At 60.1% G+C, this 26126-nt stretch overlaps 1 protein-coding gene across 5 annotated transcripts in view; it reads left to right on the plus strand.

The window, feature by feature from the left end:
• DOT1L (DOT1 like histone lysine methyltransferase) overlaps nucleotides 1-24828 on the plus strand; it is a 71389-nt gene extending 46561 nt beyond the window's left edge. For 3 of the 5 annotated variants that reach the window (XM_064280171.1, XM_064280170.1, XM_064280172.1), the window contains 19 exons: nucleotides 1166-1234; nucleotides 1507-1613; nucleotides 2351-2392; nucleotides 3947-4057; nucleotides 4233-4467; nucleotides 5075-5188; nucleotides 5857-5948; nucleotides 9835-9936; nucleotides 10074-10211; nucleotides 10982-11107; nucleotides 11688-12172; nucleotides 12247-12382; nucleotides 12969-13115; nucleotides 13835-13964; nucleotides 14765-15351; nucleotides 15625-15830; nucleotides 16826-16890; nucleotides 17688-18635; nucleotides 21810-24828. In XM_064280171.1, the coding sequence (XP_064136241.1) occupies nucleotides 1166-1234; nucleotides 1507-1613; nucleotides 2351-2392; nucleotides 3947-4057; nucleotides 4233-4467; nucleotides 5075-5188; nucleotides 5857-5948; nucleotides 9835-9936; nucleotides 10074-10211; nucleotides 10982-11107; nucleotides 11688-12172; nucleotides 12247-12382; nucleotides 12969-13115; nucleotides 13835-13964; nucleotides 14765-15351; nucleotides 15625-15830; nucleotides 16826-16890; nucleotides 17688-18635; nucleotides 21810-21817 (3848 nt within the window). In that variant the 3' untranslated portion in view covers nucleotides 21818-24828. Of the gene's footprint in view, nucleotides 1-1165; nucleotides 1235-1506; nucleotides 1614-2350; nucleotides 2393-3946; nucleotides 4058-4232; nucleotides 4468-5074; nucleotides 5189-5856; nucleotides 5949-9834; nucleotides 9937-10073; nucleotides 10212-10981; nucleotides 11108-11687; nucleotides 12173-12246; nucleotides 12383-12968; nucleotides 13116-13834; nucleotides 13965-14764; nucleotides 15352-15624; nucleotides 15831-16825; nucleotides 16891-17687; nucleotides 18636-19413; nucleotides 20069-21809 lie in introns of all 5 variants that reach the window. The other 2 variants (XM_064280174.1, XM_064280173.1) reach the window with 2 other exon arrangements.
• The last annotated feature ends 1298 nt before the right edge of the window (nucleotides 24829-26126 follow it).

Below are 26126 nucleotides of genomic sequence, written 5' to 3' on the forward strand. Positions count from 1 at the left end.
AACAGGGAGGAGATTTAAGGACCAAGACTTGGGTGCTGGGTGCTCATTGTTTCCAGGGTGTCATAGCCTCTAGACAGTGTCTGCAGAGACTCGAGCCAGGGTTGGGATGCATGTTTTGTGTGTGCACAAGTTAGTGTGTGTGCCTGATATGCTTGTGTACCATTTACATGTGTACATGCATGTACCATGTATGTGTGTGGCGTGGGTATGTGTGTGCATGTGTGTTATGTGTACTTGTGTGCTACGTATGCGTGAGGTTGTGTATATGTATGCATGTATGTACTGTGTACATTTATGTGTGTGTGTGTACTGTGCGTGTGTTTAAATGATTTGACTCTTACGGTGTAACGTTATTTCCTATTTTGATTTTTTATACCTGGCTCTCCTTGCACTGAGATATTTATTTCCTAAAAGCATTAGTGTGTTTACTTAGGTGATTTTTTTCCCCTCAGTATATGTCATGGAGTTCCATGGTTAGAGTTTGCCTAAGTGTACAGAAAACAATAGTCTCACAACTGTCACATTGTCAGGTAGCCAACAGTGAGCTTGCTGGGGGCCTGAAGTTCCCATGTGGTCCTCATCTGTGAAACGTCTCCATGTACACGGGGACAGGTTGGGGGAGTCTGCTCCCAGTCCCTCCCTGCCCCTCTTCATCACCCACAGCCAATTGGGGCGCCATTTTCAGTATCCCTGGTTTGTCCTTGTAGTGGGTGTTGTTTGCTTGTTTTGTTTTTAAAGCAACTGCTGTGTACACACTGGCCTGCCCCCTCTATTTTATGGTAACCTGGGACCACGCCCGATGCAACTCCTTCCCCACTTGCCTGTGTCTCCCTCCACGCGCCCACGTCCAGGATTCATGTCCTGCCCTTGCAGGGCGGTATGTGTGCAGCTTCTCCGACATCCTGGACCCTGACAGCAGGCTGTGATCAGTGGGAGATTCCTCTTTGCAGGACCTGACATGAGCTTGGAAGGCGCTTTCACACATCGGGGGGAAACAGGGCAGGGTCCAGTCTCACAGTGATGGGACCTTGCCCTGCTCAGTGTCGTCTCTCCTTCCTCCTTAACTTCTCTTGCTCTGGCTTGCATTGCTCTGTGTGTGTGTGTGTGCGCGTGCATGTGCACTTATTCTTCCCAAGAATGGCAGTAATCAGTGTTTGTGTTGCAGGTGGCAGAATCGTGTCCTCAAAACCCTTTGCACCTCTAAACTTCAGAATAAACAGTAGAAACTTGAGCGGTAAGAAGCTTATATTCTTACGTTGTTTACGTGTAACTTTGATATCCATTAAGGCAGGGTCCCCGCCTCGGCACTGCTGACATGGGGCTGGATCGTTTTCTGGGTCGGGCCGTCCTGTGCACCCACTCAATGCCTCTAGCATCCCCTCAGTCATGACAACCGGGAACGTCTACAGACCCCACCCAGAGCAGCCTGTGCGGGAGCTTTGGGCCAGGTGTGGCAGGGCGAGTAGAGGCGCTGGCAGCCAGTCCTCACCTCTCTGTCGTGTGCAGATATCGGCACCATCATGCGCGTCGTGGAGCTGTCGCCCCTGAAGGGCTCAGTCTCGTGGACGGGGAAGCCGGTCTCCTACTACCTGCACACTATCGACCGAACCATAGTGAGTACCATGCCTGCCTGTGGCGCCCTCACTGCGTCTCCCCGGTCCTCGTGGAGGCACCGCCGGGGGGCCTGCAGCCAGGCTCTGTCCTCACTGCCACCAGGCGTGCACACACACACACATGCACACGCATGCACCTGATGTGGGTGAGCCATGAGGACCCAAAAGTAGACCCTCCTAAGCGCTGGTGCAGGGGCTTCTGTCCTGGGTGAGTCGTCACCTGGGTCCTCCTGAGTGCTGGCACGGGGACTTCTGTCCTGGGTGAGACGTCACCTGGGCCTTCCTGAGTGCTGGCACAGGGGCTTCTGTCCTGGGTGAGATGTTACCTAGGCCCTCCTGAGTGCTGGTGCGGGGGCTTCTGTCCTCGGGTGAGACATCGCCAGTTATCCAGGCAGCTGCTGTGTGTCTCTTCCTTGTCCTCTCTCTTCTCTGGGTCACCCTCAGAGTGGGCACACTTCTCTGTGCTGAAGAGCGTGTTTCTTCATGGGCTTCTTCCAGAAGTGAAGTCATGTTCCAGTGTCACGCGCCATCCAAACCTGGGCGGGCCGAGGGCGCAGGGCTGGCTCTACCTGTGTTTGGCTGCTGTTGCAGGGATGACGGCTGCCTGGGTGGGGACAAGCCTTGCTTGTGGGGCCATGGTGTCAGACAGTGTCCTGACGCTCGTCCAAGGCATCCTCGGTTTTATTTGGGATGTTGTTTTTGTTCCGACTCTTCATAACTCTTTTTTTTTTTTTTAGCTTGAAAACTATTTTTCTAGTCTGAAAAATCCAAAACTCAGGGTAAGTTTGTTTTTCTTGTCTTGTGACTTAATAGCATGAGTAGAGTGCTTCAAGAGGGCCCAGGGGAGTGAGGCTGGGCGGGGGATGTTCTGCAGGTCTATGAGCGGGAGTCTGCGAGCAGGGGCCCTTCCCCGTGGTCCCTTCCTTGGCTTCACCTCATCTTTAACAAGTTCCGTTGGGCCACGCATCTTGTGATAAAGATAGATGGGTACTTTGTGGGCACCGGGGAACTAGGATGAACAAGTGAGTGTGTGTGTGTTTGTGTGTGTGTGTGTGAGTGAGTGAGATTTGGCACGTTGCACTTGAGGACACATCTAAGGAGCTTTGTCTTCATCTGCCAAGACGGGATGGGCTGTTCGTGCCTTCTCTGTGTGTGGAGGATGGGTGCCACTAGGACTTGCTGTCCCACATCTCTGATGGGTTCCCTCACCAGCGGGGCCCTGCCCCCACCCTTAGTAGAAGGCGGGCCAGGTCTGTTGTCTTGGGACTGCACCTCCTTAGTGCCTCCTTGCGGGAGTTCACGGTCACCTATCTGTCTGCAAAGCTGAGAGGGCACCCGTCTAAGTGCTCTTTCTTTTTGGAGAAAGAAACAAGCATGAGGCGTGAAGGAGCCTCCTGGGAGAGGATCCCTGACTGCCATGGCGTTCCTAGATGAGAGGCTGGGCTGGGGGGGTGGGGGGCAACGGCTCAGCTCCACCTCCCTGTGGCGTCTGCAGCACCAGCCTCAGAGCCGGCATGGAGTGTCTGTGTGTACAGGTGTGGGCATGAGGTGTCTGTGTGTGTGTACAGGTGTGGACGTGGGGGTGTCTGTGTGAACAGGTGTGGGCATGAGGTGTCTGTGTGTGTATACAGATGTGGGGGTGTCTGTGTGTACAGTTGTTGGGTATGAGTTGTCTCTATACATGTGTGGGCGTGGGGTGTCTGTGTGTGTGTACAGGCGTGGGGGTGTTTGTATACAAGTGTGTGGTGGTGTCTGTAGAGGTGTGGTCATGGGGTATCAGTGTGTATACAGGTGTGGGAGTGTGTGTACAGATGTGACCACGGGGTGTCTGTGTATACATGTGTGGGTGTGGGGTGTCTGTATGTGTACAGGTGTGGGGGTGTCTGTGTGTGTGTACAGGGTGGGTCTCTATGTGTACAGGTGTGGGGGTATCTGTGTACAGGGTGTGTGTGTGTACAGGTGTAGGGGTGTGTGTGTGTGTACAGGGTGTCTGTGTATAGGACATCTGTGGGTGTACAGGTGTGGGGGTGTCTGTACAGGGTGTCTGTGTACAGGGTGTGTGTGTGTACAGGTGTGGGGGTGTCTGTGTGTGTACAGGGTGTCTGAGTGTACACAGGTATGTTCATGACTGCCGGGGCCCTGGCTGGGTGTGCATTGCGGCACCTAGGGGTGGCCCCCGCCCTGTGGCCTGGGAGGCCTCAGCTGCTCATGTGTACAACGGGAGGATTTGAAATGAGGCTGTTCACCTTGACCAAGGCCACAGACTCTTCTCGAGGGCAAGTCCCCCCTCAGTGCTTCACTTCCCGGGGTCATGTCTGACACTTCCTTTTCAGGAGGAACAAGAGGCAGCTAGGCGTCGGCAGCAACGCGAAAACAAGAGCAACACGACCACTCCAACCAAGGTCCAGGAGAGCAAGGCGGCCGTCCCTGCGGACACCCCCATGGTACATGCCCCAGCCTCCCCTCTCCTTGTCAGTTCCCCAGCTGCCCTGCAGGACTTCCCACAGCAGCACATGTGGTCAGTGTAGGGAGGGCAGCCTCTGGGGCAGCCCCCCCCCCCCCGCCCCCGCCACAGAGCCACTGTCAGGCTTTGACTGCTCCCCTCCTCATACCTGCCAGGACTCTGGTGCTGAGGACGAGAAAGCCGGGGCCACCACTGTCAAAAAGCCATCCCCCTCGAAAGCCCGCAAGAAGAAGCTGAACAAGAAGGGCCGGAAGATGGCCGGCCGGAAGCGTGGGCGTCCCAAGAAGATGAGCACTGCGAACCCCGAGCGCAGGCCCAGGAAGAGCCAAACCACACTGGACCTCCTGCACACGCAGGCTGCGCCCCAGACCGCCCCGTCCTCGCCTCAGGGTGCGCAGCCCCGCAGGGTGGGGGCTCCTTGAGCTAACTGTCAGGGAGCCGGCCTTTAGGCCTGGGGAGGGGCGGCCCTGCCACCCCACTTCCTGAGGTCTCATAGTCTCGTAGGGGCCGTGTCTGCCTGGCTCAGAGTCATGTTATCTGCAAAGCTTTGGCTCATTTGCTAGAGCAGAGAGGGTGGTGTGACGCCAAGGCGGCTTTCTCAGATCTAAACCACGTGCAGTCTTCAGGGTCAGTGGGTTCCAGTTCACTGGGTGTGGTGGACACTAATGGGCTAGGGTCCCTGGGTGGCACAAACAGTTAAACCGTCAACTACTAGCTGGAAGGTTGGTGGTTTGAACCCCCCCACCCCCAGACGCAGCTTGGAAGAAAGGCCTGACAGTCTGCTTTTGAAAGGTTGCAGCCTTGAAAACCCTATTGGGCACAGTTCTGCTGGGCACCCGTGGAGTTGATGGGAGTCAGGGTCTCTTCACTGGGCGCTAACAACAGCAGAAAGGCTGAGCCTGGTCTTTGAAACCTGGGGAGTTCCGTCGTAAAACGCTCGGGCACTCATGGGGTGTGGGTGCACTGCTGATGTGGCCGGTGTCATCTCCCTGCACAGATGCGTACAAGTCACCTCACAGCCCGTTCTACCAGCTACCTCCGGCCGTGCAGCGGCACGCGTCCAGCCCGCTGCTGGCGGCGCCCACCCCGCCCGCGCTACAGAAGCTGCTAGGTGAGTGTCCTGAACCCCAGGTGGGCTCCAGGGGCTTGGACACTTCTGGTTGAGTGCAGAGTCTGATCGAGCAGCTCCGTGTCATGGGGGTCAGGAGGAGGGTCCACGATGCCCACAGGCTCCCTTGAGGGAGGCTGGGCCAAGCACGAGTGGGCGGGACGGGGCGGATGCTAGCACAGACAGACATGGGGAAGCCAGGTGGGCGGGGGGGCAGACGCTTTAGCCCCAGGTGGGTGGGGCGGATGTGTTAGCACAGACAAATGTGAGGCGGACACCGAGGGGCCCCCCTTTCTCCGGTCTCTGCTTAATCTCAGTTTGATTTTTTTTTTTTTTAAACAAACAAGTCTGTGATACTTAACCAGCCAGAAAGAGTTCACAAAGCAAAACTGAGCCAGCAGCATAACTCTGAAAGGCAGCAGCTGCAGGTTAGCCTCCTTGGCCAGTGGACGGTAGCAAGGAGTGACGGATGAAGCCAGAGCAGCTCTGCAGTCGTCAGCCGCTGCCCACTGAGACAGAGTTCCCGTGTGGAAGCTAGCCTGTGGTGTCGAGTGCCCCTGGGCGGCATGCAGAGTTGGCTGTAGGGCAGCATCAGCTGGGTCCTTTTACTGAAAGCTCCTTGCCCTCAGCTCTGCCCTTCTCCAGCACCATGTTCCATTTCTCCTTCTCAGAGTCTTTCAAGATCCAGTACCTGCAGTTCTTGGCATACACCAAGACCCCGCAGTACAAGGCCAACCTGCAGCTGCTGCTGGACCAGGAGAAGGTGAGTCCTGCCCTGCCCGTTCCTCACTCAGGCCCCCTGCATCCTGTCCCCTCGTGGGGAGGTGGGGTCTTTCACTTTGCCAAGTGCTATACAGGCTGTAGAGTTCTCCAGAAGGGCTGATCTCAGTCTCATAGAGGGCCACCCATGGGAGCTCACCTGGCCACCCCTCACCTGCTGAGCACTGAGTGTGTGTCAGGAGCTTCGTCCATGATCTCTTGTCCTCACAGCAGTTCTTCAGGTTGACTGCGCCTCGCTGGTTTACCAGTAAGGTGCCTTACTCACAGCCCGATAGGCGGCATGGAGCAGGAGGTGGAGCTGGGCTGGGGCCTCAGCGTGACGCCCACCTGGGGACCACAGCTGCCTACAGGAGCCATGTTTCGGAGAAGCTCTTAGGCTTGGCAGTGTCTAGCACCTTCCTACCCCAAATAAGGGGTGGCGGGGGTGGCTCCGGGAGGGAGCACCTCCCTGGCAGAGCCACACTAGGGGGACTGTCGGGAGGTGGCCAGTGTCACAGCAGCCCCTCTGGCTCAGTTCCTCAGGCCCCAGGCTCCATGTCAGGCTGAGTGACACCCTGGGTCTGTCAGGTGCACATGCTGGTGACATGCTCGGGCCAGGGCTGTGCTGCTGTGAGAGATGTGAGGCCGTGGTTCGGGGATCAGGGAGGGTGTAGGTGGTCGGTTGTGGGGTGACAGCCTGGTCCTGACTCACAGCCAGACTTCACTTGGCTCGTGTGGCCTGGCAGTTGTCGGGGCTGTAGACGGGTTTCCACAGCAGGTGGTCCCAGTGCACGCCCTCTAGGCGGTGACACTCCAGGGGCAGGACCTTCCAGCTCGGCGTGGCTAAAGGGAGCCAGCCCCCCAGTGGTTGAGCTGCTCCGTCCTCAGTCACGTGACGCTGTGGGTGGACCTGTGGTCGCTCCCGTGGTTCTGGTGCATCACGTCTGCTGTCTGCGGACCCTCGGGCGTTCTGGATGGGCTTTGGGGAACGTGGGGACTGCAGGGGCGAAGCGAGGACGCATCCTAGCATGGCGCTTTATCTGGCCCTTGCCATGGATTGGGGGCCCCAGGTGGGCGATGCCCCTCCCACCGTGGTGATGTACCCTAAGCCTGTGCTCCTGAATTGCCTCTGGCATAGTGGTTAAGAGGCCAGGCTCGTAACCAAGAAGGTCAGTTCGAATCCACCAGCCGCTCCTTTGATACCCTATGTGGCAGTTCTGCTCCACCCTAAAGGGTCGCTATGAATCAGAAGTGACTCGATGGCAGTGGGTACTTGGCCCCTGGCGTTGGTTTGGATACTTTGGTGGTTGTGGGTAGTTCTTATGTGTATATGTATAACCTCATTTTTATGTAATTTCAGAAACAGAGGAGGGAAGGAAGCGGGCACAGAACACCCTTTGCTCAGCTGCACTGACTATGCAGTTTGCCCCCTTTCCCCTCTTCTCCTCTTCTTACACATGTGCACGCTGACACACACGTGCACGCTGACACACACATGTGCACACACTCACGGACTTCGTGAACCATTGTTTTTATAAGGATCAGTACAAAGCTGCTTCCTGCGAGGCGGAAGTTGAAGATGTCCAAATGTCCACCTTCTCCATCATCTCTGACGTCAGCCTCTCCCCCTCGCATTGGCCACAGCATCTCACAGGACGCGCGTACTTAGAGTTAGGTGGTTTACTGGGGGAGTAACGGAACACGTTGGGATTGGGATCACCTTATGAGGGATAGGAACAGCCGAGGGCACAGTTTTGATCAGGGCAGCTTCTCGCCCTCTGCTGGGGCCTTGCTGCCAGCAGGCCCTGCTTGGGTCCTTCTTGGGCAAGTGTTAACTCTTAGCTCCATGGGCCAGAAGCTCCACCGCAGCCATCTATCGCTGGTCTCCTGGTTCCTGCCACCTCGTGCCGCCATCTCTCACTGTATTCTGTTTTAGAATGCCTCTCTCTCTCTCTCTTTTTCTGGTTCCCTTTAAGCCTAGCAGGATGGCAAAGCTGACCAGTCTCCTCACAAGTGTTCCATGCACCTTATTTGCATGGTCCTACCTCCACAAGGGTGCCACATACCCTATTTACATTATCAGGAAGCTATCCAGTCCCCTTGGGCTGCAAGCACCTTATTTGCATAGTCCCACCCAGTATTTTGGGGGGAGTTGCAGACTATGGCTAAACCAAAACCAAACCCAGTGCCATCGGGTCGATTCCGACTCATAGCGACCGTACAGGACAGAGTAGAACTGCCCCATAGAGTTTCCAAGGAGCACCTGGGGGATTCGGACTGCTGGCCCTTTGGTTAGCAGCTGTAGCACTTAACCACTATGCCACCAGGGTTTCCAGACTATGGCTAGAAGGGCCATATTAAGTAATTCCGTGCACTACCCGTACACATCTTTTTTCAGAACCTTTCCGAGTAAGTGGGTGACACCTGGCCCTTCACCCTGTCTTATTTATTTTTGTCATTGTTAGGTGCCGTCAAGTCAGTTCTGACTCACAGTGTCCCCATGTACAGCAGAACAAAACACTGCCTGGTTCTGCAGTCGTTGCCTCACAGTTGTTGCTGCTGTAACAGAAATATCATGAGTGGATGACTTTAACAATCAGAAATTTGTTCTCCAACAATTCAGGAGGCCAGAAGTCCAATTTAGGGTTCCAGCTCCAGGGGAAACGTTTTCTCTTTGTTAGCTCATGGGGAAGGTCCTTGTCATTAGCCTTTCCCTGGGTTTGGGGGTCTCAGTGGACATGCTCCCCTCCTAGATCTTCTTTCTTGGTGGTAGTAGGTCCCCTGCCTCTGCTCACTTCTCTCCTTTTACCTCTTGTAAGATAAGAGATGATGCAGGGCGCACCCCAGGGAAGCTGCCCTTATGTGGGGTCAGGGGTGTTGCATCACATCAGATGATATCACAGGGGATGGTTACATCGATACACAACTGCCGAACCACTGAGAATCGGGCCCGGCCACGTCGACACTTATTTTGGGGGGGACACCGTTCAATCCATGGCAGCCCCTGATCACCTCCTGGAGTGTTTCCCACGCCCAGGAGTGTCCCTCCTTGACCACAGCCCTGTGCAGAATCGGAGGACTTGGCACTGACACAGTGTCCCCCTCCCTGCCCGTGCTCACACCGTGCGACCATCTCAGGGATGCCCCCACTGCTGCACCTCGTGGCACTGTGCTGGGCTCCACGTCCCCCTACTACTTTCACCAGGACAGTGGCCGTCCTTGCCTTTCAGGGCCTGGGCACTTGGAGGGCTAGGTGCCTTAGAGCGTACCCCTGGAGTGGGTCTTTACGGTGCTGCCTGTGCGGCAAGCCCGCCCAATGCCACCTGCGGTTGATTGGGGTGCTGTGTGTCTGGGAGGAACCCCCAGTGCAGGGTTATGTCCTCTGTACAGCGTCTCGGGAGGCATCCAGCGTCCATGGTCCCATCATGGGGATGTCCACCTTGGTCCCGAGGTTCCGAGGCGCCTGCTGGTTCCTTGGCTGCCATTTTGGTTGATGATTGATTGAGGGGAGCTACCTTGCATCTCTGCATGCACCCTGCTCCCAGGCTACTGTTGAACATGTGACGCTGGGAGCAGTGAGGGTGCTGCAGCTGATGGACCATCTCCAGGCAGGTCTAGAGCAGCCTCAGGCTGACACGCGGTGGTCTGGGCCCGTTCCTCTGTGTCATGGGAGGCTGCATGCCCTGCACCCTCCCAGAGGGACAATGAGGGGCTGGAGCATCCACGGTCTCAAGTGGTCAGGGCCTGCCCTCTGGTAGAGCGTGACTCTGAGCGAGCCCTTGGGCAGAGGCGGCGCCTCTCTGTCCTTGGGGCATACGTGGGTGGGGGGGGGTCAGGAGCCCACAGGCTGCCCTGGCAGGGCCACCTCTCCATCTCTGTTCGGTCCACAGGAGAAGAACACCCAGCTGCTGGGCGCAGCGCGCCAGCTCTTCAGCCACTGCCAGGCCCAGAAGGAGGAAATCAAACGGCTCTTCCAGCAGAAGCTGGATGAGGTGGGTTCGGGCCTGGGTAGGTCCAGAAACCGCCACCTGCCGGCGTCCCCTCCCTACACCCCGGTTCTGCCCCTCTACACCCCAAGCCCAGGGAAATGCTCACCCCTGGCCGCCACACGTCCCTGTGTGTTCCCCAGCTGGGTGTGAAGGCGCTGACCTACAACGACCTGATCCAAGCGCAGAAGGAGATCTCAGCGCACAACCAGCAGCTGAAGGAGCAGACGGAGCAGCTGGAGAAGGACAACCGCGCATTGCGGGGACAGAGCCTGCAGCTGGTGCGTGCCCAGGGGGCGAGAACGCAGACGGGAGGGTGGACAGGCCATGCCGATCTGCCCAGGAGTTCTGGGCCCAGATCCGGCGAAGGACTAGGGTGCCCCTCGTCTCTGACGCCCTTGGCCTGCCTGCTTGGCTGGGCTGCGGAGATAAGTGCGGTCCCCCAGCTCCACAGCCTCTCTGGTCTGCAGCCAGAGGGTCTGGAAGCTTCCCACCTAGCCTCTGTGTTCTGAGGCTCACTCTTGGGACTCTCAGAGCCTCCTTTAGCTGCAGGTGCTCACCGGGTCAGCCAGGGCCACTTTGTAGTGTCCTTGGGAGCCTTCCCGGGAGGCGTGCCAGGTGACCTCTCTTCTGACCCCTTATACCCACCCACCCTGTGGGCTGGCCTGTTGACAAGTCACCAGAGACCCAAGTCACACAGGGCCCGATGGGCTGCGTCCAGCACAGGCCATTCTGGACCTGGCCCCAAGTTCAGGAGTGCAGGGATGCCTCTTGTGTCTTTGTCATGGGCTGTAGACTGTATCGGGGACAATAGGTTCCTCCTCGCTCTAGGTCCTCAGCCTCCCAGAAGTGAGGCTACCTGACACAGGAGCACAGGCCCTGACAGGGGTAGCCCTAGATAACCCCCTGGATCGGAGTGCAGTGCTGGGGGCTGTCCTCTGCGCTGTACTGCAGCGTGGGCTCCTCCCATCCTCTCCCAACCACGAGTGTGCCCTGGGGAGGGTGCCAGACCAGGGACTCACTGCAGCACTTGTACCCCCCGCCCCGGCAGCTTAAGGCACGGTGTGAGGAGCTGAAGCTGGACTGGCCCACCCTGTCCCTGGAGAAGCTGCTGAAGGAGAAGCAGGCCCTGAAGAGCCAGATCTCTGAGAAACAGAGGCGCTGCCTGGAGCTGCAGGTGGGGCAGGCTTTGCCAGGCCCGATGGCGTGTGTTAGAAATGCACTGAGCTGTGTCTGTGGCCTTGTTCAAAGTCTCTTTCCTGTGAGGACAGGTTGTTAGTTTTAGGGGTTGTCATGGTAGGAACATCCTAGAAGGCTCCCTCTTCCAACCCTTGGACCGAGGTGATAGGATGAGTGAGCACATTGTGTTTGTGACCACCAGGGTGTGTTTGTCCTGCTCTTGTCATAGTTCAGAAGGGATTAGGTTTAGGAGGTCCTTAGTGATGGACCTTGTTAACATGACAAAAGAAAACTCTATTTCCAGACAGGGACGCGTGCACAAGCCAGGGCTTGGGGCTTCCACACATAACGTGGGGGACAGTTCAGTCTGTGTCCCTGCGTCTCCTGAGCCACAGGCTATTTTCCAGAACATCTTTTCATGTCAGTGGATGGCCACCTACAAAGCGTGTGGTTTTACCTGGGTGTCAGGCTGCCTGGCCACCCGTGTGTGACAGCTAGCTCTTGCAGCCTTCCCACTGCAGCAGCCAGCCTGGGTGTGCCTCCCTGGGTGGCGCTCAAGCCCTGGCCTCTCCCCCCAGATCAGCATCGTGGAGCTGGAGAAGAGCCAGCGGCAGCAGGAGCTGCTACAGCTCAAGTCCTCCGTGCCAGCGGACGACGCCCTGGCTGTGCACCTGCGCGGGAAAGGCGTGCTGAGCCGGGAGCCAGAGCCTGACCCTGGCCGCCTCCACCTGGAGCTCGACTGTGCCAAGTTCTCGCTGCCGCCCTTCAGCAGCCTGAGCCCGGAGCTCTCCATGAACGGCCACGCGGCCGGCTACGAGCTGTACAGCACGCTCAGCCGACCCGCGTCCAAGCAGAACACCCCACAGTACCTGGCCTCAGCCCTGGACCAGGAGGTGGTGCCCTGTACACCCAGCCATGGGGGCCGGCCGCGGCTGGACAAGCTGGCCAGCCTGGCCCTGCCCGACTACACTCGGCTCTCTCCAGCCAAGATCGTACTGAGGCGTCACCTGAGCCAGGACCCCGCGGCCAACGGAAAGGTGGCCACCAGTGAGCTGCACCCACGGTAAGTGCCAGGCCGGCATGGGGTGAGCACTTGCTCTGACGCCCAGGCCCGGGGTGACCATGCTTCTCTTCCAGTGCGGAGCATGCCAAGGAGAACGGCCTCACCCGTCAGAGCCCCGGCATCTCCAGCAGCATCACATTGAGTCCGCAAGACCCTCAGCCTGTGTCCCCCGTGGCCTTACAGATGACAGGGGAGAAGGGCAGTGAGAAGGTGAGGGGTTGGAGCCTCTAGGCCATGCATGGGTTTTCTGTGGTGGAGGGGGGGCGGCAGTGGGGTAGCAGCCAGCAGAGCCAGGGAGGCCAATACTCTGGGGTGCCTGGCTAGGGCCTTAACGGGTGGTGTTCTCGGAGGCAGAAAGGGGGGCAGGTGTATTCACGTGCTTTAAGGAGGTGGGCTGAAGAAGTGCGGGGAAGGTACAATGGGGAGAACTTGGTGATTAGAGGGAGCAGGGCCATGCAGGGTAGTGGTCCACCAGGCTAGGAGGTCAGGAGGAGGAGCAGGGCTGGGGGTGGGCAGGGTGGTGGGTCACTTTCTGACGTACCCAGAAACAGATATCCCCAAGGCCCTGATTAACACGGCGGGTGGGAGCTGGTGGTACGACAGAGGAGTCCTCAACCCCTGTGTGGGCTCCAGCCAGGGCTCCATGGGGTCACCCAGGGATGCTGTTGCTCTTGATGTGTGGGCCGTAGCCGGAGGGGTACCATCAGTGGAGGGGGCTGCACGGTCCTGGGGCTGGGGTCTTCGTGGCACATGTGGCTGCCCAGGCTGGGCCTGTGACGACCGGGGTATGCCGCAGGGCTTGAAGGAGCGCCCCTATGGCAGCAGTAGTGAGACCATCACCAGCCTGCCTGTCAGCATCCCGCTCAGCACCGTGCAGCCCAACAAGCTCCCAGTCAGCATCCCTCTGGCCAGCGTGGTGTTGCCCAGCCGTGCAGAGCGAGTGGTGAGTGTTACCCCGGAAGGACTGCCACGGCCACACGCTGCACAGACCTCCCCCGGCTCCCACCTTGAAGCCCAGTCTCCCTTCTGCTCAAAGCAGCCATTGTCCCAAGGCCGGTGCAATGCTCTGACCCACTTCCGTTCTCCCCCAGCGTGTGGGGTTACTGAGCTGGGGTTCCCATGCCATACAGTCCACCATGTTCCAGTGCTGCAGCTGTGACTACTGCCTGGTTACAGAGCATCCCAGCCCCTGGAAGGACGCCCCGCCCACCTGCAGTTACTACCACTCCCCTCCTCCTGTGCACTGGCCCTGTGTGGTGCTGTGACCCAGGCGCCTGTCTTCAGCTGCTCTACAGCCCCACCCGCTGGTGTCCTCTCCCCCAGGCCTTCTCCAGCTCCACCTTTGCCCAGCCACTGATAGAGTGAACCTTTGAGACCCAAGACAGACACCCATCCCTCCGCTGCTCAGAGCCTTTCAGTAGCTCCCCCGACGTGCAGACCCCCAAGCAGGCCCTAGAGGACCCTACGTGGGGGGCCACCGGTGACACCTCTCTCCTTGTCTCCCGGCGCTCAGGCCCCTGCTGTCCCACCAACCCCACCAGTCTCCCACCTCAGGCCCTCCCATTATTTGGCTTCTGCTGGAAGCTGCCCTCCATAGACCGTTCCCTGGTACCACGCATGTCCCGAGGCCCGGTGACGCCGTGTGTTGTTTTCCCTCCACAGAGGAGCACGCCAAGCCCCGTGCACCAGAGCCGAGACCCCTCCTCTACGCTCGACAAGCAGATCGGTGCTAACCCTCACAGCGGTGCGAGCAGTGCTGCCGGAAGTAGAGGCCTGGCCCTGGCCCCCGCAGGTACGGGTGCCTGCTCTCTGCCCCAGGGTCTGGGACTCTGGGACCCTGGGACCCTGGCCATCCTTACACTGTATTCTAACCTGGCTGAAGCTCATCGGTGTGTGAAGCTCTATCTGCATTTTGTGGCACCCCCGCTCCTCACCGCCACTCCCCCCAGCTGTGAGCGCTGTGGCTCTGAGACCCTGTCAGTTCTTGCTTAGAAAGCTGCAGCTCTCAACCGGCCTGTGTAGTGCCAGTACAGGCTCGTGTTTGCATAAACTTCCTGATAAGGGCCAGAGAACAAATCTTGTCAGCTTCTTGGGCCAAATGGTTTCCCGTAACTACTCAGCCCCATAGATGGTACGATTGTGTATTTATAAAAACAGGCGGGGGCTCGATTTGGTCTCTAGGCCCTGCTTTGCCAGCTCTTATGTTAACGCAGGGAGTGTTGGCGAGGCCAGTGCCGGTAGCTGGTGGCCTGAGCTTCAAGGTGAGCAGGAGCGGGGGGCTCTGCTGCCCGCCTCTGCCCCGGCTCCCATACTCTTGCCCTTCCCCTTGTGACCCTGGAGCTGTCCACTTCGCTGGTGTGTTTTCTGAGCTCAGTTTCACTTCAAGCAAGATTGCACTAGAACCTTCTAAACCCACTCCAGGGACCCCTGTGGCTTTCCTGGCTCCTCCCTTGGGCAGCCCCGCCGCCACCACCACCACCACCACGAGAAAGGTGTCCCAAGCCTGGTTGGGCAGCTCTGTGACTCTGGCCCTGCACGGCCCGAAGTGGTGGGCCCAGGGCCTCCCTGAGATTTGTGTCCCCCTTCTTACAGGCTTCTCCTATGCCGGCTCGGTGGCCATCACTGGGGCCCTGGCGGGCAGCCCGGCAGCCCTCGCCCCCGGGGCTGAGCCAGCCACCTTGGACGAATCCTCGGGCTCAGGCAGCCTCCTTGCTGCCCTGGGCTCACGCAGCTCCACACCGCAGCACCCCACCCTACTGGCGCAGGCCCGCAGCTCTGGCCCGGCCTCTCCCGCCCATCAGCTCTCAGCCAGCCCCCGGCTTGGGGGACCTTCCCAGGGCACACTCTCCGATGCTGCTGGCAAGAGCGACCTGCCCTGCGATGCAGGCTTCTCAGACCCTGAGAGCGAGGCCAAGCGCAGGATTGTTTTCACCATTGCAGCCGGCTCAGGGGGTGCACGGCCATCCCCCTCCAGCAAGCACAGCCCCCTGGCCACCAGCGCCCGTGGGGACGGTGGGCAGGGCCACGGGCAGGACAGCCGAAAGCGAGGCCGCAGGAAGCGCTCATCGGCAGGCACCCCCAGCCTGAGCTCAGGAGTGTCCCCCAAGCGCCGGGCCCCACCATCTGTTGCTGGACTCTTCACACAGTCCTCGGGGTCCCCCCTGAACCTCAACTCCATGGTGAGGCGGGGCTGGGGAGGGTGGGTCCTGGGGATGCTGCTGGTGGAGGCTGGCAGGGGAAGTGACCGGGGTTGTGGGGGCCCCCAAGAGCCACCCTGGGGCCACACCTGGGGACCTGCTGGTGCCCAGAGGCATAGCCCCTATATTTACAGCCTGGGAGCAGGTGGGGTGATGCTGGACACAGGAGCGGGGGCAGAGGGAGAGCTGGGACACACGCACAGCCACTGGGGTTCCGTTCTGTTGGGACGACTTGCTGTTTGTCTGCTCCCGCAGGTCAACAACATCAACCAGCCCCTGGAGATCACGGCCATCTCGTCCCCTGAGAGCTCCCTGAAGAGCTCGCCGGTCCCCTACCAGGACCATGACCAGCCGCCCGTGCTCAAGAAGGAGAAGCCGCTGGGCCAAACCAATGGGGCACACTACTCGCCGCTGACGTCGGACGACGAGCAGGGCTCCGAGGATGAGCCCGGCAGCGCCAGGCCAGCAGGGGGCACGGGGCGGGCACGTAGCAGGGAGGGCCCTCCCAGTCAGGCAGTTACCCTCCCACAGGGCAGGGACACATACCTGTGCCCTGGCCCGGGCCTCAGAGGGAGGGACCCTGGAGCAGACAGTTTCCAAACTTCAAGTTTTATCTTCACTGCCCAGAAGCACTCTCCAGAAGCTCCAGGGAGTCCTCACGCCTTCCTCCCACTCAGCTCGCTCAGTCTCACTTTGGGGCTAGGCCGGAGCCAACTCCCCGTGAGCCCACTGCACATCAGCGGGCCCCAGGACACCCGGTCACTGGTTAGGAGGCAAAGAGACAGGCTGGAGAAGGTGGAGTTCATGGCCCAGCGGCACTTCCTGCCCAGTTTACTTGGTTGTAGAGAGCTGTTCCATTCTTTTGAACCGCTCTGTCGAGACGGAATCCATACACCACACCATTCACCCTTTTAAATTGTCTGACTCGGTAACTTTTAGTGCACTCAGTGTGTAACCATCTCACAGTCTATTTCCAGAACATTCCGCCATCCTAGAAAGAAACCCCGAGCCCATCAGCAGTCAGCCCCTGTTCTCCCCTCACCCAGTCCTGCCACCACTGATCCACTTCTTGTCTCTTTGGACTTGCCTGTTCTGGGTATTTCACATCAGTGGGGTCAGACACTGCATGGTAATTTGCATCTGGCTTCTGTCACTGGGCATCATGTTTTTGAGACTCATCCGCCTTGGAGTGTGTATCAGGACTTCATTTCTCTTTATGGCTGGATGATATTTTATTGTGGGGTAGACCACATTGTGTTCATCCATTCATCTGTCGATTGACGCTCAGGTTGTTTCTACCTGTTGGCTTCTGTGAACGTTGCATCTCTGCTTCCAAGTCTTGGGCAGATCCTAGCAGTGAGACTGCCAGGTCGTGTCCTAATATTTGTAGAGCTCTTTCAGTGTGGAAGTGGGTTTCAAACACTGATAACCTTTTTTTTTTTTTCTTTCTTAATAGAATCGAGAGGAAAATTGCAACAATATCCTTAGAAAGCAAATCTCCCCCAAAAACCTTAGAAAATGGTGAGTAACACGTGGTTCCTGGCTGGCTGCTCCCTCGGGGACTCCCCAGAAGTGGCGTGGCTCAGCTGGCAGCGGTGGGGCCCCCAGGCCTGGGGTCCGCACCACTCAGCCATCTGCTTCCTACATGCTCTGTGTCCTGGCCAGCCAGAGTCCCCGCCCTGGCTTGGGGACCACACTGGGCTTCTAGAACCATCTCTGTCATGCTGTGTGTCCTGACCAGCCAGAGAGTCCTCGCCCCGTCTTGGGAACCACACTGGGCTCCTAGAACCATCTCCTGTCACGTAGCAGGGCCCAGGAACTCCTTGCCTTGTGTTCCCCAACGAGCAGCTGTTCCCAGGTGGAGGGGGCTGTGTGGTCCTGTCCTTAGGTGGGGCCGGTCTCCACATGCCACCTGCTCTCGTGTGCGTTGGCGTCACCACCCTGGGCACTTCTAGCTGTTCTGGGCGATGGTCTGAGTCTTGTGTCTAGTGAGACAGATCGTCTGCGTTTCTTTACATACACACCTGCTCCAAATGGCCATCCAACGCTCAAAATGACTGAACCCCACCTATTCCATGCTTTGCTGTCCTGAGATCTTGCCCCCCCGCCCCCCGGGGCGTTCTCTGACCTCAGTGCGTTTCGCTCAAATCGTCTGCCCCTATCGACTGCCCTCTGTCCTCCCACCTGCCCTGCCATTGGCTCCATGATGTCCAAGGTGGGCATGCCTGTCAGTAGGTAGCTGGGGAGCCCTATGCGGTCAAGGGCGGTGCTGGCCCCGCTGGCCAGGGGCCTCATGCCTGCGCCCTCCCTCCCACCAGGTGGTGGCCTGGCCAGCAGGAAGCCGGCACCGGCCGGTGAGCCAGTCAACAGCAGCAAGTGGAAGTCCACATTCTCGCCCATCTCGGACATTGGCCTAGCCAAGTCGGCCGACAGCCCGCTGCAGGCCAGCTCCGTGCTGAGCCAGAACTCCGTGTTTGCGTTTCGGCCCACCCTGGAGGAGTCTGGCGCCACCGATGCCAAGGGGGCTGCGCACCCCAGGAAGGGCTTCTCGGGCTCCCTGGCAGGGGCGGATGGGCCCAGCCTGAACACCAACCCCCCCAACGGGTTCGCCCTCAGCGGGGCCCTGGCCGCCGACCTTAGTTTACACAGCTTCAGCGATGGTGCTTCTCTTGCCCACAAGGCCCCTGAGGCAGCTGGGCTGAGCTTCCCCCCTCAGCGGGGCAAGGAGGCTGGCGCCCCAGAGGCCAACCCCTTCCTGAGCAAGCGGCCACTGGATGGACTGGGTGGCTTGAAGGGCGAGGCCAGCAAGGCCCGCGAGGCCGGCGACCTGGGCCCGGCCTTAGGCAGTGCCTCTGAGAAGGCTGCCCTGCCGCCCATCGGGAAGGCAGGCCGAGGCCGGGACCGCGAGCTTGACTTCACCCACGGCCATAACCTCTTCATCTCGGCTGCTGCTGTGCCCCCTGGGGGCCTCCTCAGCGGCCCGGGCCTGGCCCCGGCAGTGTCCTCCACGAGCACCCATGCCCCCTCCACTCAGACGCATCGCCCCTTCATGGGCAACTTCGCCCCCGGTGCACAGTTCGCCCTGGGCCCCATGTCCCTGCAGGCTAACCTGGGCTCAGTGGCAGGCTCATCTGTGCTGCAGTCCCTGTTCAGTGCCGTGCCGGCCGCTGCAGGCCTGGTGCACGTGTCATCTGCGGCCACCAGGCTCACCAACTCGCATGCCATGGGCACCTTCTCTTCCGGAGTCGCGGGCGGAACTGTCGGAGGTAGGCGAGGCACGTTTCTTTGCCGGCGTCTTGTTGCCAGCACCTGGCCTTGGGGCTCCTCAGGCAGGCGCGGCCCCCCGCACTGTCTTCTGGAACCCCTCGAAAGGCAGACGTAACCACCATCTGCTCCGGTCTTCCCTCAAGAGTCCACTGTGGGGAGAGGCGGGGCTGGCCGCCCCGGCTTGCTTTCGTTTGTTTGACACTCGGGCGTGGCTGCCTTGTGGGCGGAACCTGAGCTGGTCAGGCTGGGCGTGGCAGCCATTCCTGCCCTCAGAGAGCCATGCATACCACGTAGCTGGGGCATTGCCTCCCCGTGGAGGGGTTCTTGTTGAGAGTGACCGCCTGCGGGCTCTGTGGGAGATCTCATGAACTGACCTCGGGGAGAGCGAGTCTGCAGAGTGTCCCCAGGCACTGGCCACAGATGGTCCTGCTAGCCATGGTTCCGTGGGGGCGCACGGGCTCCGGACACTTGCAGCTAGGAGTGGTGGGGGCGGTGGGGCCTGCCTGCGGGCTCTTTTCGCCGGGATGTGGAGGGGTTGGAGAGAGGAGTATAGTCCTGGGAGCCTCCGTCCTGGCTGGGCCACCCACCCATCCTCGGGGTGGGTGAGCCCGCAGGTAAGTGCGCTGTGGCTGCTGCTTGCTGCTCTGCCCTGCACAGGTGTTGCCCCCCAGCTGCTGGCCGTGCCCTGCTGCTGCGTGTCTGTGCGCGGTGTGCCTTTCTCCGCTTTGGCGGGACGTGCCCGCCTGTTGAAGCTGCGTTTTTCTCTCCTGTCTGCAGGTGTCTTTAACCACGCGGTGCCTTCTGCCTCTTCTCATCCGTTCGGAGCCAGTTTCGGCAGCGGGGCTGTCTGTGGCAGCGCGGCTGTCTGTGGCAGCGCCACGCTGAGCTTAGCCCCGCTGCAGGCGGTGGCCAGCACCTCCGCCGCTTCCTTTCAGGCCCCGTCCTCTGTTGAGACCCGGCCGCCCCCGCTGCCTCCTGCTCAGCACCTGGGCCGGCCTCCCCCACCACCTCCTCCTCTTCCGGTGCAGCCTGGCCTCCCACCCCCTCCGCCTAACACCGCCTTGCCTCCTCCCCCACCGCTGCTGGCACCTAACTCCGAGCCCGTGCTCCTGCAGAGCCTGGCGTCCCTCCCTGCTAACCATGCTTTCTTGCCCCCCGCCTCTGCTGCCTCCCTGCCGCCCGCTAACGCCTCTTTGTCTGTCAAGCTTGCTGCCCTGCCACACAAGGCTTCCCGCCCCTCCTTCACGGTCCACCGCCCGCCTCTGCCCCGGCTGGCCCTGGCGCAGGCTGCGCCCCTCCTCCCGCAGGCCAGCCCCGCCGCACCCTCCGCGGTCTGGGTTTCCCTTGGCATGCCGTCTCCTTATGCCGCGCACCTTTCGGGGGTTAAGCCGCGATAAAGAGCTTGCTTAGCTAGCCGTTGGTATTGTGTAAGGTAAGGCTAGAGCTGAAGGAGGTGCTTTTATGGGAAACCAGCCACCCTTCCTCCTGCAGGGTGCTGGTGGGCCATGGGGGGGGCTTTCCGCTTAATCCGTCCGTTCTGAGAGGCGCAAAGGAACAAAGATAAAGCGCAGGGAGACCGGAGACAGCGTGCTTGGAAGGAGGGTGCCGTGTGATGAGAATCGAGCGTGGGGCCCAGCTCGGCCTGTGAGTCACTTCTGTGACATGGGGCTGGGGACGCACCATCTGCCAGTGCACTGATTCCACAGCAGGGTGGCCCCACTAGCTCTGGGTGGTGCCTTGGGCCATGGTGGGTAAGGCCGCCTGAGCTCCCAGAGAGTCCCGAGCTGTGCCATCACCCAGGAGAATGGGTGGGTGGGTTGGACCAGGCCACTGGATGTGTGTGCGGCTTTTGCCCGGTTCCATAGCCCACGGCGTGATGTTGCCAGCGCTGGGCTGGTGTGATAGGCTGGCTTTGTCCCCTTGACTGGGGCCTCTCTGGCTTGCTGCCTGCTAGTGCGTCACGGGGTCCCAGCAACAGAATGCGTTTGGCCACCTGGGCGCACAGGGCAGTGTGTGTGGGATCCGTGTTATAGATGAGGTCCCTGCGTCCAGGCACCTGGTGCCCAGGATGCGGGGCCAGTGGAGGCTACGGGACTGCGTTCTGCAGCTGCGGGCCAACCCCACGAGGCCTTGTGGCTGTGGCGCCTCGCAGGCTGCTGCTTGTGGTTTCAGGAACTCTGAGTGTGAAGGTCATGTCAGATCAGTGTCGAAGGCACCCGCCTTCAGGGACAGAGGACTAAGTGGAGACTGAGGGTTTTTTGACGACGTGAGGCCTTCGGGGGTCTGCATCCTGTGGCCTCATGCTCATGGAGCTCCGGCCGTTCCTCTGTGGGGCTGAGACAGTGCCTGTCACTGTGACGACCTTGTCCCCAGGAGGACACACCTGAGAAGCAGGTGCCGTGTGGGGGCACACCCACCCGCCTCAGGTGGTTGGCTCGGGTCCTGGCGAGCCCACTGCCACAGGGTGAGGGGTGTGTGAGAGCGTGAGTGCAGCCTGTGTTCTGTGACAGTGCAGTGAGGGTAGCCCAGCTGGTTCATCAGAGCGGGTCAGGCACAGGCAGTGCTGTGGTCCTGCTAGGAGAGCACTGTGGAGGGGAGGCCTATCCCCAGGGAACCGGGGAGTCTGGGGCAGAGGACTCTGAGCCTCAGGCATACCCATCCGCACCTACAGGTGGGCACAGGGGCACTGGGCCGGCACGAGGCTTTATTCTGCCTGCTGAGGGACGCTTGTGCTTCTCTTTTGTCACCATCCTGGGCTCCCTCGAACTGGACGGCGCCCTGTGAGAGCGTCCCGGCCTCTGTCGTACTCGGTTACAGCTTGTTGGGGTGGCCATTGCCTGAACACCCTGAGAACAGCAATGGGCTAGGAACCGGGGGTGGGCGAGGTCTAGGGCCAGCGCCCCTCATGCCTGCCCACTTCTGCTCCCAGGAGGCGGTGCCAGAGCTTCTCTGCCTGTGCACCAGGCACGGGAACTTGTGGGCCTTAGACTGTTCCTCAGATGGCAGGGCCAGACCCCTGGGCTTCCGCCCAGCGTGGTGACCAGAGGGGAAAGGGGCCATGTGCTCAGTGCTGGCTGATGGCTTCTGTAGACACCCTGACCCCACTGGCTGCCATCTGGCGTCCTGGGGCCGGGGCTGACCTGTGCCACTCTCTCCCGCTGCCCGGCCCGCAGGTAACTAGGACTTCTACCTCAGCCGCACGACTATGCAAGGACGGTGTGGACCAACGCGTGCTGCCCCGGTGCTTGCGGCCGCAGGGCCACCACTGGACCGCGGAGGCGACAGGATGGAGAAGCTACTGTGAACCGCCGTGCGCCGCCGGGCCCGGGAGCCGCTCCGCGTGCGCGTGGATAGTTTTAGATAAAGTATTTATCGTTTTTTAAAAAGTCAAAGCAACTCGGACCTATTTTATTCCATCTAAGTCGTCCAAGGCAACTCGCTCAGAAATGTAAATGTCTATATAAGAAGATATCTATAGAGGCGCCTACGAAAGGACCGCCCGTCGCGGCGCCGCCCGCCTGGCCCGGTGCTATCTCGTCGTCGGCAGGCTGCGCCGCCTCCCGCTCTCCTGGTGCTGACTCTGGAGGCCGACCCGCTCCTGTCCGCCCCCAACACACCACATGCGCCTCCCCGCCGAGCTGTCCGTGTGTCACAGGCATGCCAGCTCGTGCGCGGAGGGGCGCTCACGCATATCAGCCTTCCCTAGAGAGGCCTCCCTCCCCAAGAATGTTCTTGCCCGAGTGTCAGACCCAGACCGTCCTGGGGCCCTGTGTCCCTGCAGCCTCCCCATCCCGTCACTGTGAACGCTGCCCGACGAGACGGCTGCCCTCGGGCATGTGGACAGGGCGCGGGGCAGCCAGGCCCTGGGTCCTGCCCGGCAAGGCGGGACGGTTCCCCAGAGCCTGTCCCGAGGGGCGGCTGTCCGGGAGGTCTGACGCGCGCTCCCCAGCTCGCTCGGCCTCTGTAACAAGTGCATTTACTTTCCTACCCTTGGCTTTTGTCCGGCTCGTGCTGCTGGGCGCGTGGGGAGCTGGCGGTGTGCTGCTCAGGACGCAGGGCAGGGTGGCCGTGTGGGCCTGGCGTTTGTACAGGAGAGAGTCACGCTGACCCGTGACTGTATTTTGTAGAAATGGGATGAAAGTTTATAATTTTCATAGACTCAATTTCATTTATTTTTAGATTGTATAATGCACAGTAAACTTTAAAAAAAAAAAAAAAAGGAAGGAAAGAGAAGTGGGGTGAGGGGGGAAAAAATGAACCTTATTTATTCAAATGCACAGATGGCGCTGGCTGGGCCAGTCTGGGGCCCAGACCATGGCCGCTGCCTGCACGGCAGCAGACAGACAGGTCCCATGTCCACGAGAGACGGATGGAGCCCTGCTGCCCTAGACACCATCCCAGCCAGCACCCCTGTAATCAGCCTCGTCTCGTTGGTGCTTGAGTGGACGCTGGGGTTTGAGTGGATGTGTTGGTGCGGACTTGGAGGGGACTATCCCGGGTGCTTCCTGTGGGATCAGTGAGCTTCTCCGGTCCCTCGGAACCCTCTGAGCAGTGTGTCTGAACTGTCTAGAAACCAACATCCCTGGCAGGTGGCAGCCAAAGCCCCCGACCCTGTCATCAAGAGGACGGGTGCCAGGTGCACAGACAGGGTGGGTCCGGAGAGCCCCCAACCCTGGACAGCAGGAGGCAGGTGGACAGATGAGGTGGCCCAGCACATGGCCTAGGAAGCACCCCATCCTTGCTGCTTAATAGCCCAAGACCCCGGTCAGCAGGAGGCAGGTGGATAGATGGGGTGGCCCGGCACATGGCCAAGGGACAGGGGAACACCCCGCCCTCCAAGTGCCTGCTTGTCCCAGGGCAGCATTCTCAAAGATCCCAGGGGTGCCTTCCTCCTGAAGGTGGGGCTCAGGTTTTGGGTTCTGTTTGTTTGTGGAAAAGCCTGTGCTCACCCATCCACTCAATACCAGTGCAGACAGACTAGCCATGGACGTGGGGAAGGTTTTCCGCCCCTGGTCCTGATTCCCCAGGGTGGGGCGGGGCAGGTGCTCTGGGGCCATGTGCCCCCTCCCACCCTGACACCCACAGCTGCCTCAGCCTCTAACCCCACCCCCCAGCAACAGTCACTGGGACATGAAGATGGTGCTCTCGACTTGTTTTTGAAACTCGGCTGTCCTCTTTCAACCTTCCCCTTCTTGCGTTGGTGCTTAGCTAGTAGGTGCTGCCTCCCTGCTCCAGCCCTCAGCGCCACCTTGTTCGGCCCTACGCGAGGTCCCCGTGTCATCCGGGAGCAGAGGCGTCCGCCTCTCCTCCCTGCAGAGAGAGGTCCCAGCAGTGCGAGGCGCCAGGCTAGAAAAAACTGTCCACACAGTCCAAGGAAGTCCACCACCCCACCTGCCCGAGGGCACATGGCCGGGCAGGGTGTGGGGCACCCCTGAAAGGCGATAGTCTATCCTTATGCGACCAGCCTGGACAGATACTTGAGTCTTGGGAGGGCCCACGGGCTGGGCACTTGTGAGCCTATGCGGGTCAGCATCGATCCACCAGGGACCCTCGTGTGTGAGAGCACACCCCTTAGCTACCTGTGTGCCAGCCAGGGCTGCACGTGACACTAGATACTTCTCCCAGATTCGGCCAACGCCGCCAAAATGCCCTTTACCCTCAGCGAGCTCCAGGGGCAGCTGGGAGAAGGTGGTGCAGGGAAAGGCAGTGGGTTGAGGCCTTGAGCCTGGCTTCTTCTGGCAGCTCTAGGTCGGGACTCGGTGCTGCTGCTGGCTCGTGGGCAACTTCAGGGGAACGAGTTGGTTGCCAAGTTGCTTTTGCTCAGGAATCGGTTAGCCAAACTCCCAAAGGCCTGTGCGACCTTGACCGCTTGGCCGTCACAGACCCCCTCCTGGACCTGCAGTGGGTGCCCGCTGCAGGAACCAGCCTCACCCTGGCTGTGGCCTGGCCGTGAGTCGTGATTTACTAAGGTTGCTGCACCTTGATTTATCCACGCTGTGGGTCACCCCTCTGCTCGGGCCTCCGTAGGGATAGTGCTTGCTCACTGCCACCTTCCTCTCGTCCCGACCTTTCTGTGACTGCCAGAAATGCGGCTTTGCCCTGTGTTCAAGTCTGTCCCATTGAGCCCCTGGGCCGGCCTCCGTGCATCGCCACCTCTAGACGCTGCAATAAAGATACTTGTTTCCACTCAAATGGGTCCCGTGGTCATGTTTCTTCTGTGTCTTGGGTGGGGGGGAGGGGGCACATGGGCAGGTGCTGTGACCATCCCCAGGCCATCTGTGCCCAGAAGCACTTTGAGAGCAGTGGCTGCTGTGATTCTGGAGGGGGCCGACTCCCACTTTTAAGGGCTTTCACCCGTTTAGGCCAGGCCCACCGGATAAACTCCCTTGACCCCCAGCGCCCCCTCATTCTCATCACTGCTGCCCAGCGGAATAAAAGGTATGTTTTTTATCTCAACCGGAGCATACAAGTGAGGGTGGCCTTGTCCAGCTCCACCCAGAAGTGTGGCCACACGGCACCGCCCCCGTCAGCAGGAGTGAGTTCGCATTGGGGCAGGCGTTGGTGTCTCCACGCCCTTCACAGCTTCACAGTCTGACTACATTCAGCCCCTCCAGGGGTCAGCTGGGGGCGGGGCGGCCCACCACCACAAAGTGGATGCTCGTTCCCAGCATCCTACAGCAGCAGTGGCCCCAAAAGTTGGCCAATCCACGTGCGTTCCTCCATAAAGCCAGCCCTGCACCCCACCCGGCCCTGGGGGAAAGAAAACACCTCCCCCCACAAACCCAGCCTACATGGGCGGGGAAGGGGGGGGACCCAGGGACAAGGGCTCATCCAGCCCCAAGCAGGGGCCTTGCCAGTCCGTAGGCTCATGCCTTCAAGCTGCTTAGCTGAAACCGGGCCCCCTCAGAGATGCTGAACTGCTCCAGGGGATCCTGGGAGGGGCGCGAGGGCAGGAGTGGTGACCTCCGGGCCCAGAGGACCCTGCCGCCACCCGTCTGCCCCGCACAAACCTTGCGTGTCGTCTTCTGGCAAGTTCCTCCAGATGAACTCGTAGTTGGGGAGACAGCGGAGGTGAGTGGTCACTGGCTGTATGGTGGTCGCCCAGCCCCCGTGGACCCCCTGCCCCGCCAATGCCCCACCACCTGCTCCCTCACCTGGCCCGGCACAGTGCCTCGATCCGCTCCTGACACTGCTACTCACTGCAGAGCTGAAAGTGGTACTTCTGTGTCATCCGTGGAGCCTGCAGGGGGTGGGGGGTGCGACCCTCTCTGTCCCACTGGCCACAGGCCTCAGATTCCTGCTGACACTGTCCACACTCTCACCACTCCCCAGGCCCTGGCCAGTCCTGCCACTTCCCGCCGGCATCATCTGTGCTTCCCAACCCACTTGCCATGCTACAACCCACCACTCAAGGGACTCGAGGCACAGTCCCAAGGCCAGAGAGCCCAGGGCCCCAGGTGACCCCCACAGCCAGCCTCCACTGACTCCAG

This window comes from Loxodonta africana, chromosome 3 (genome assembly GCF_030014295.1).
Source record: "Loxodonta africana isolate mLoxAfr1 chromosome 3, mLoxAfr1.hap2, whole genome shotgun sequence".
Lineage (NCBI taxonomy): Eukaryota > Metazoa > Chordata > Mammalia > Proboscidea > Elephantidae > Loxodonta > Loxodonta africana.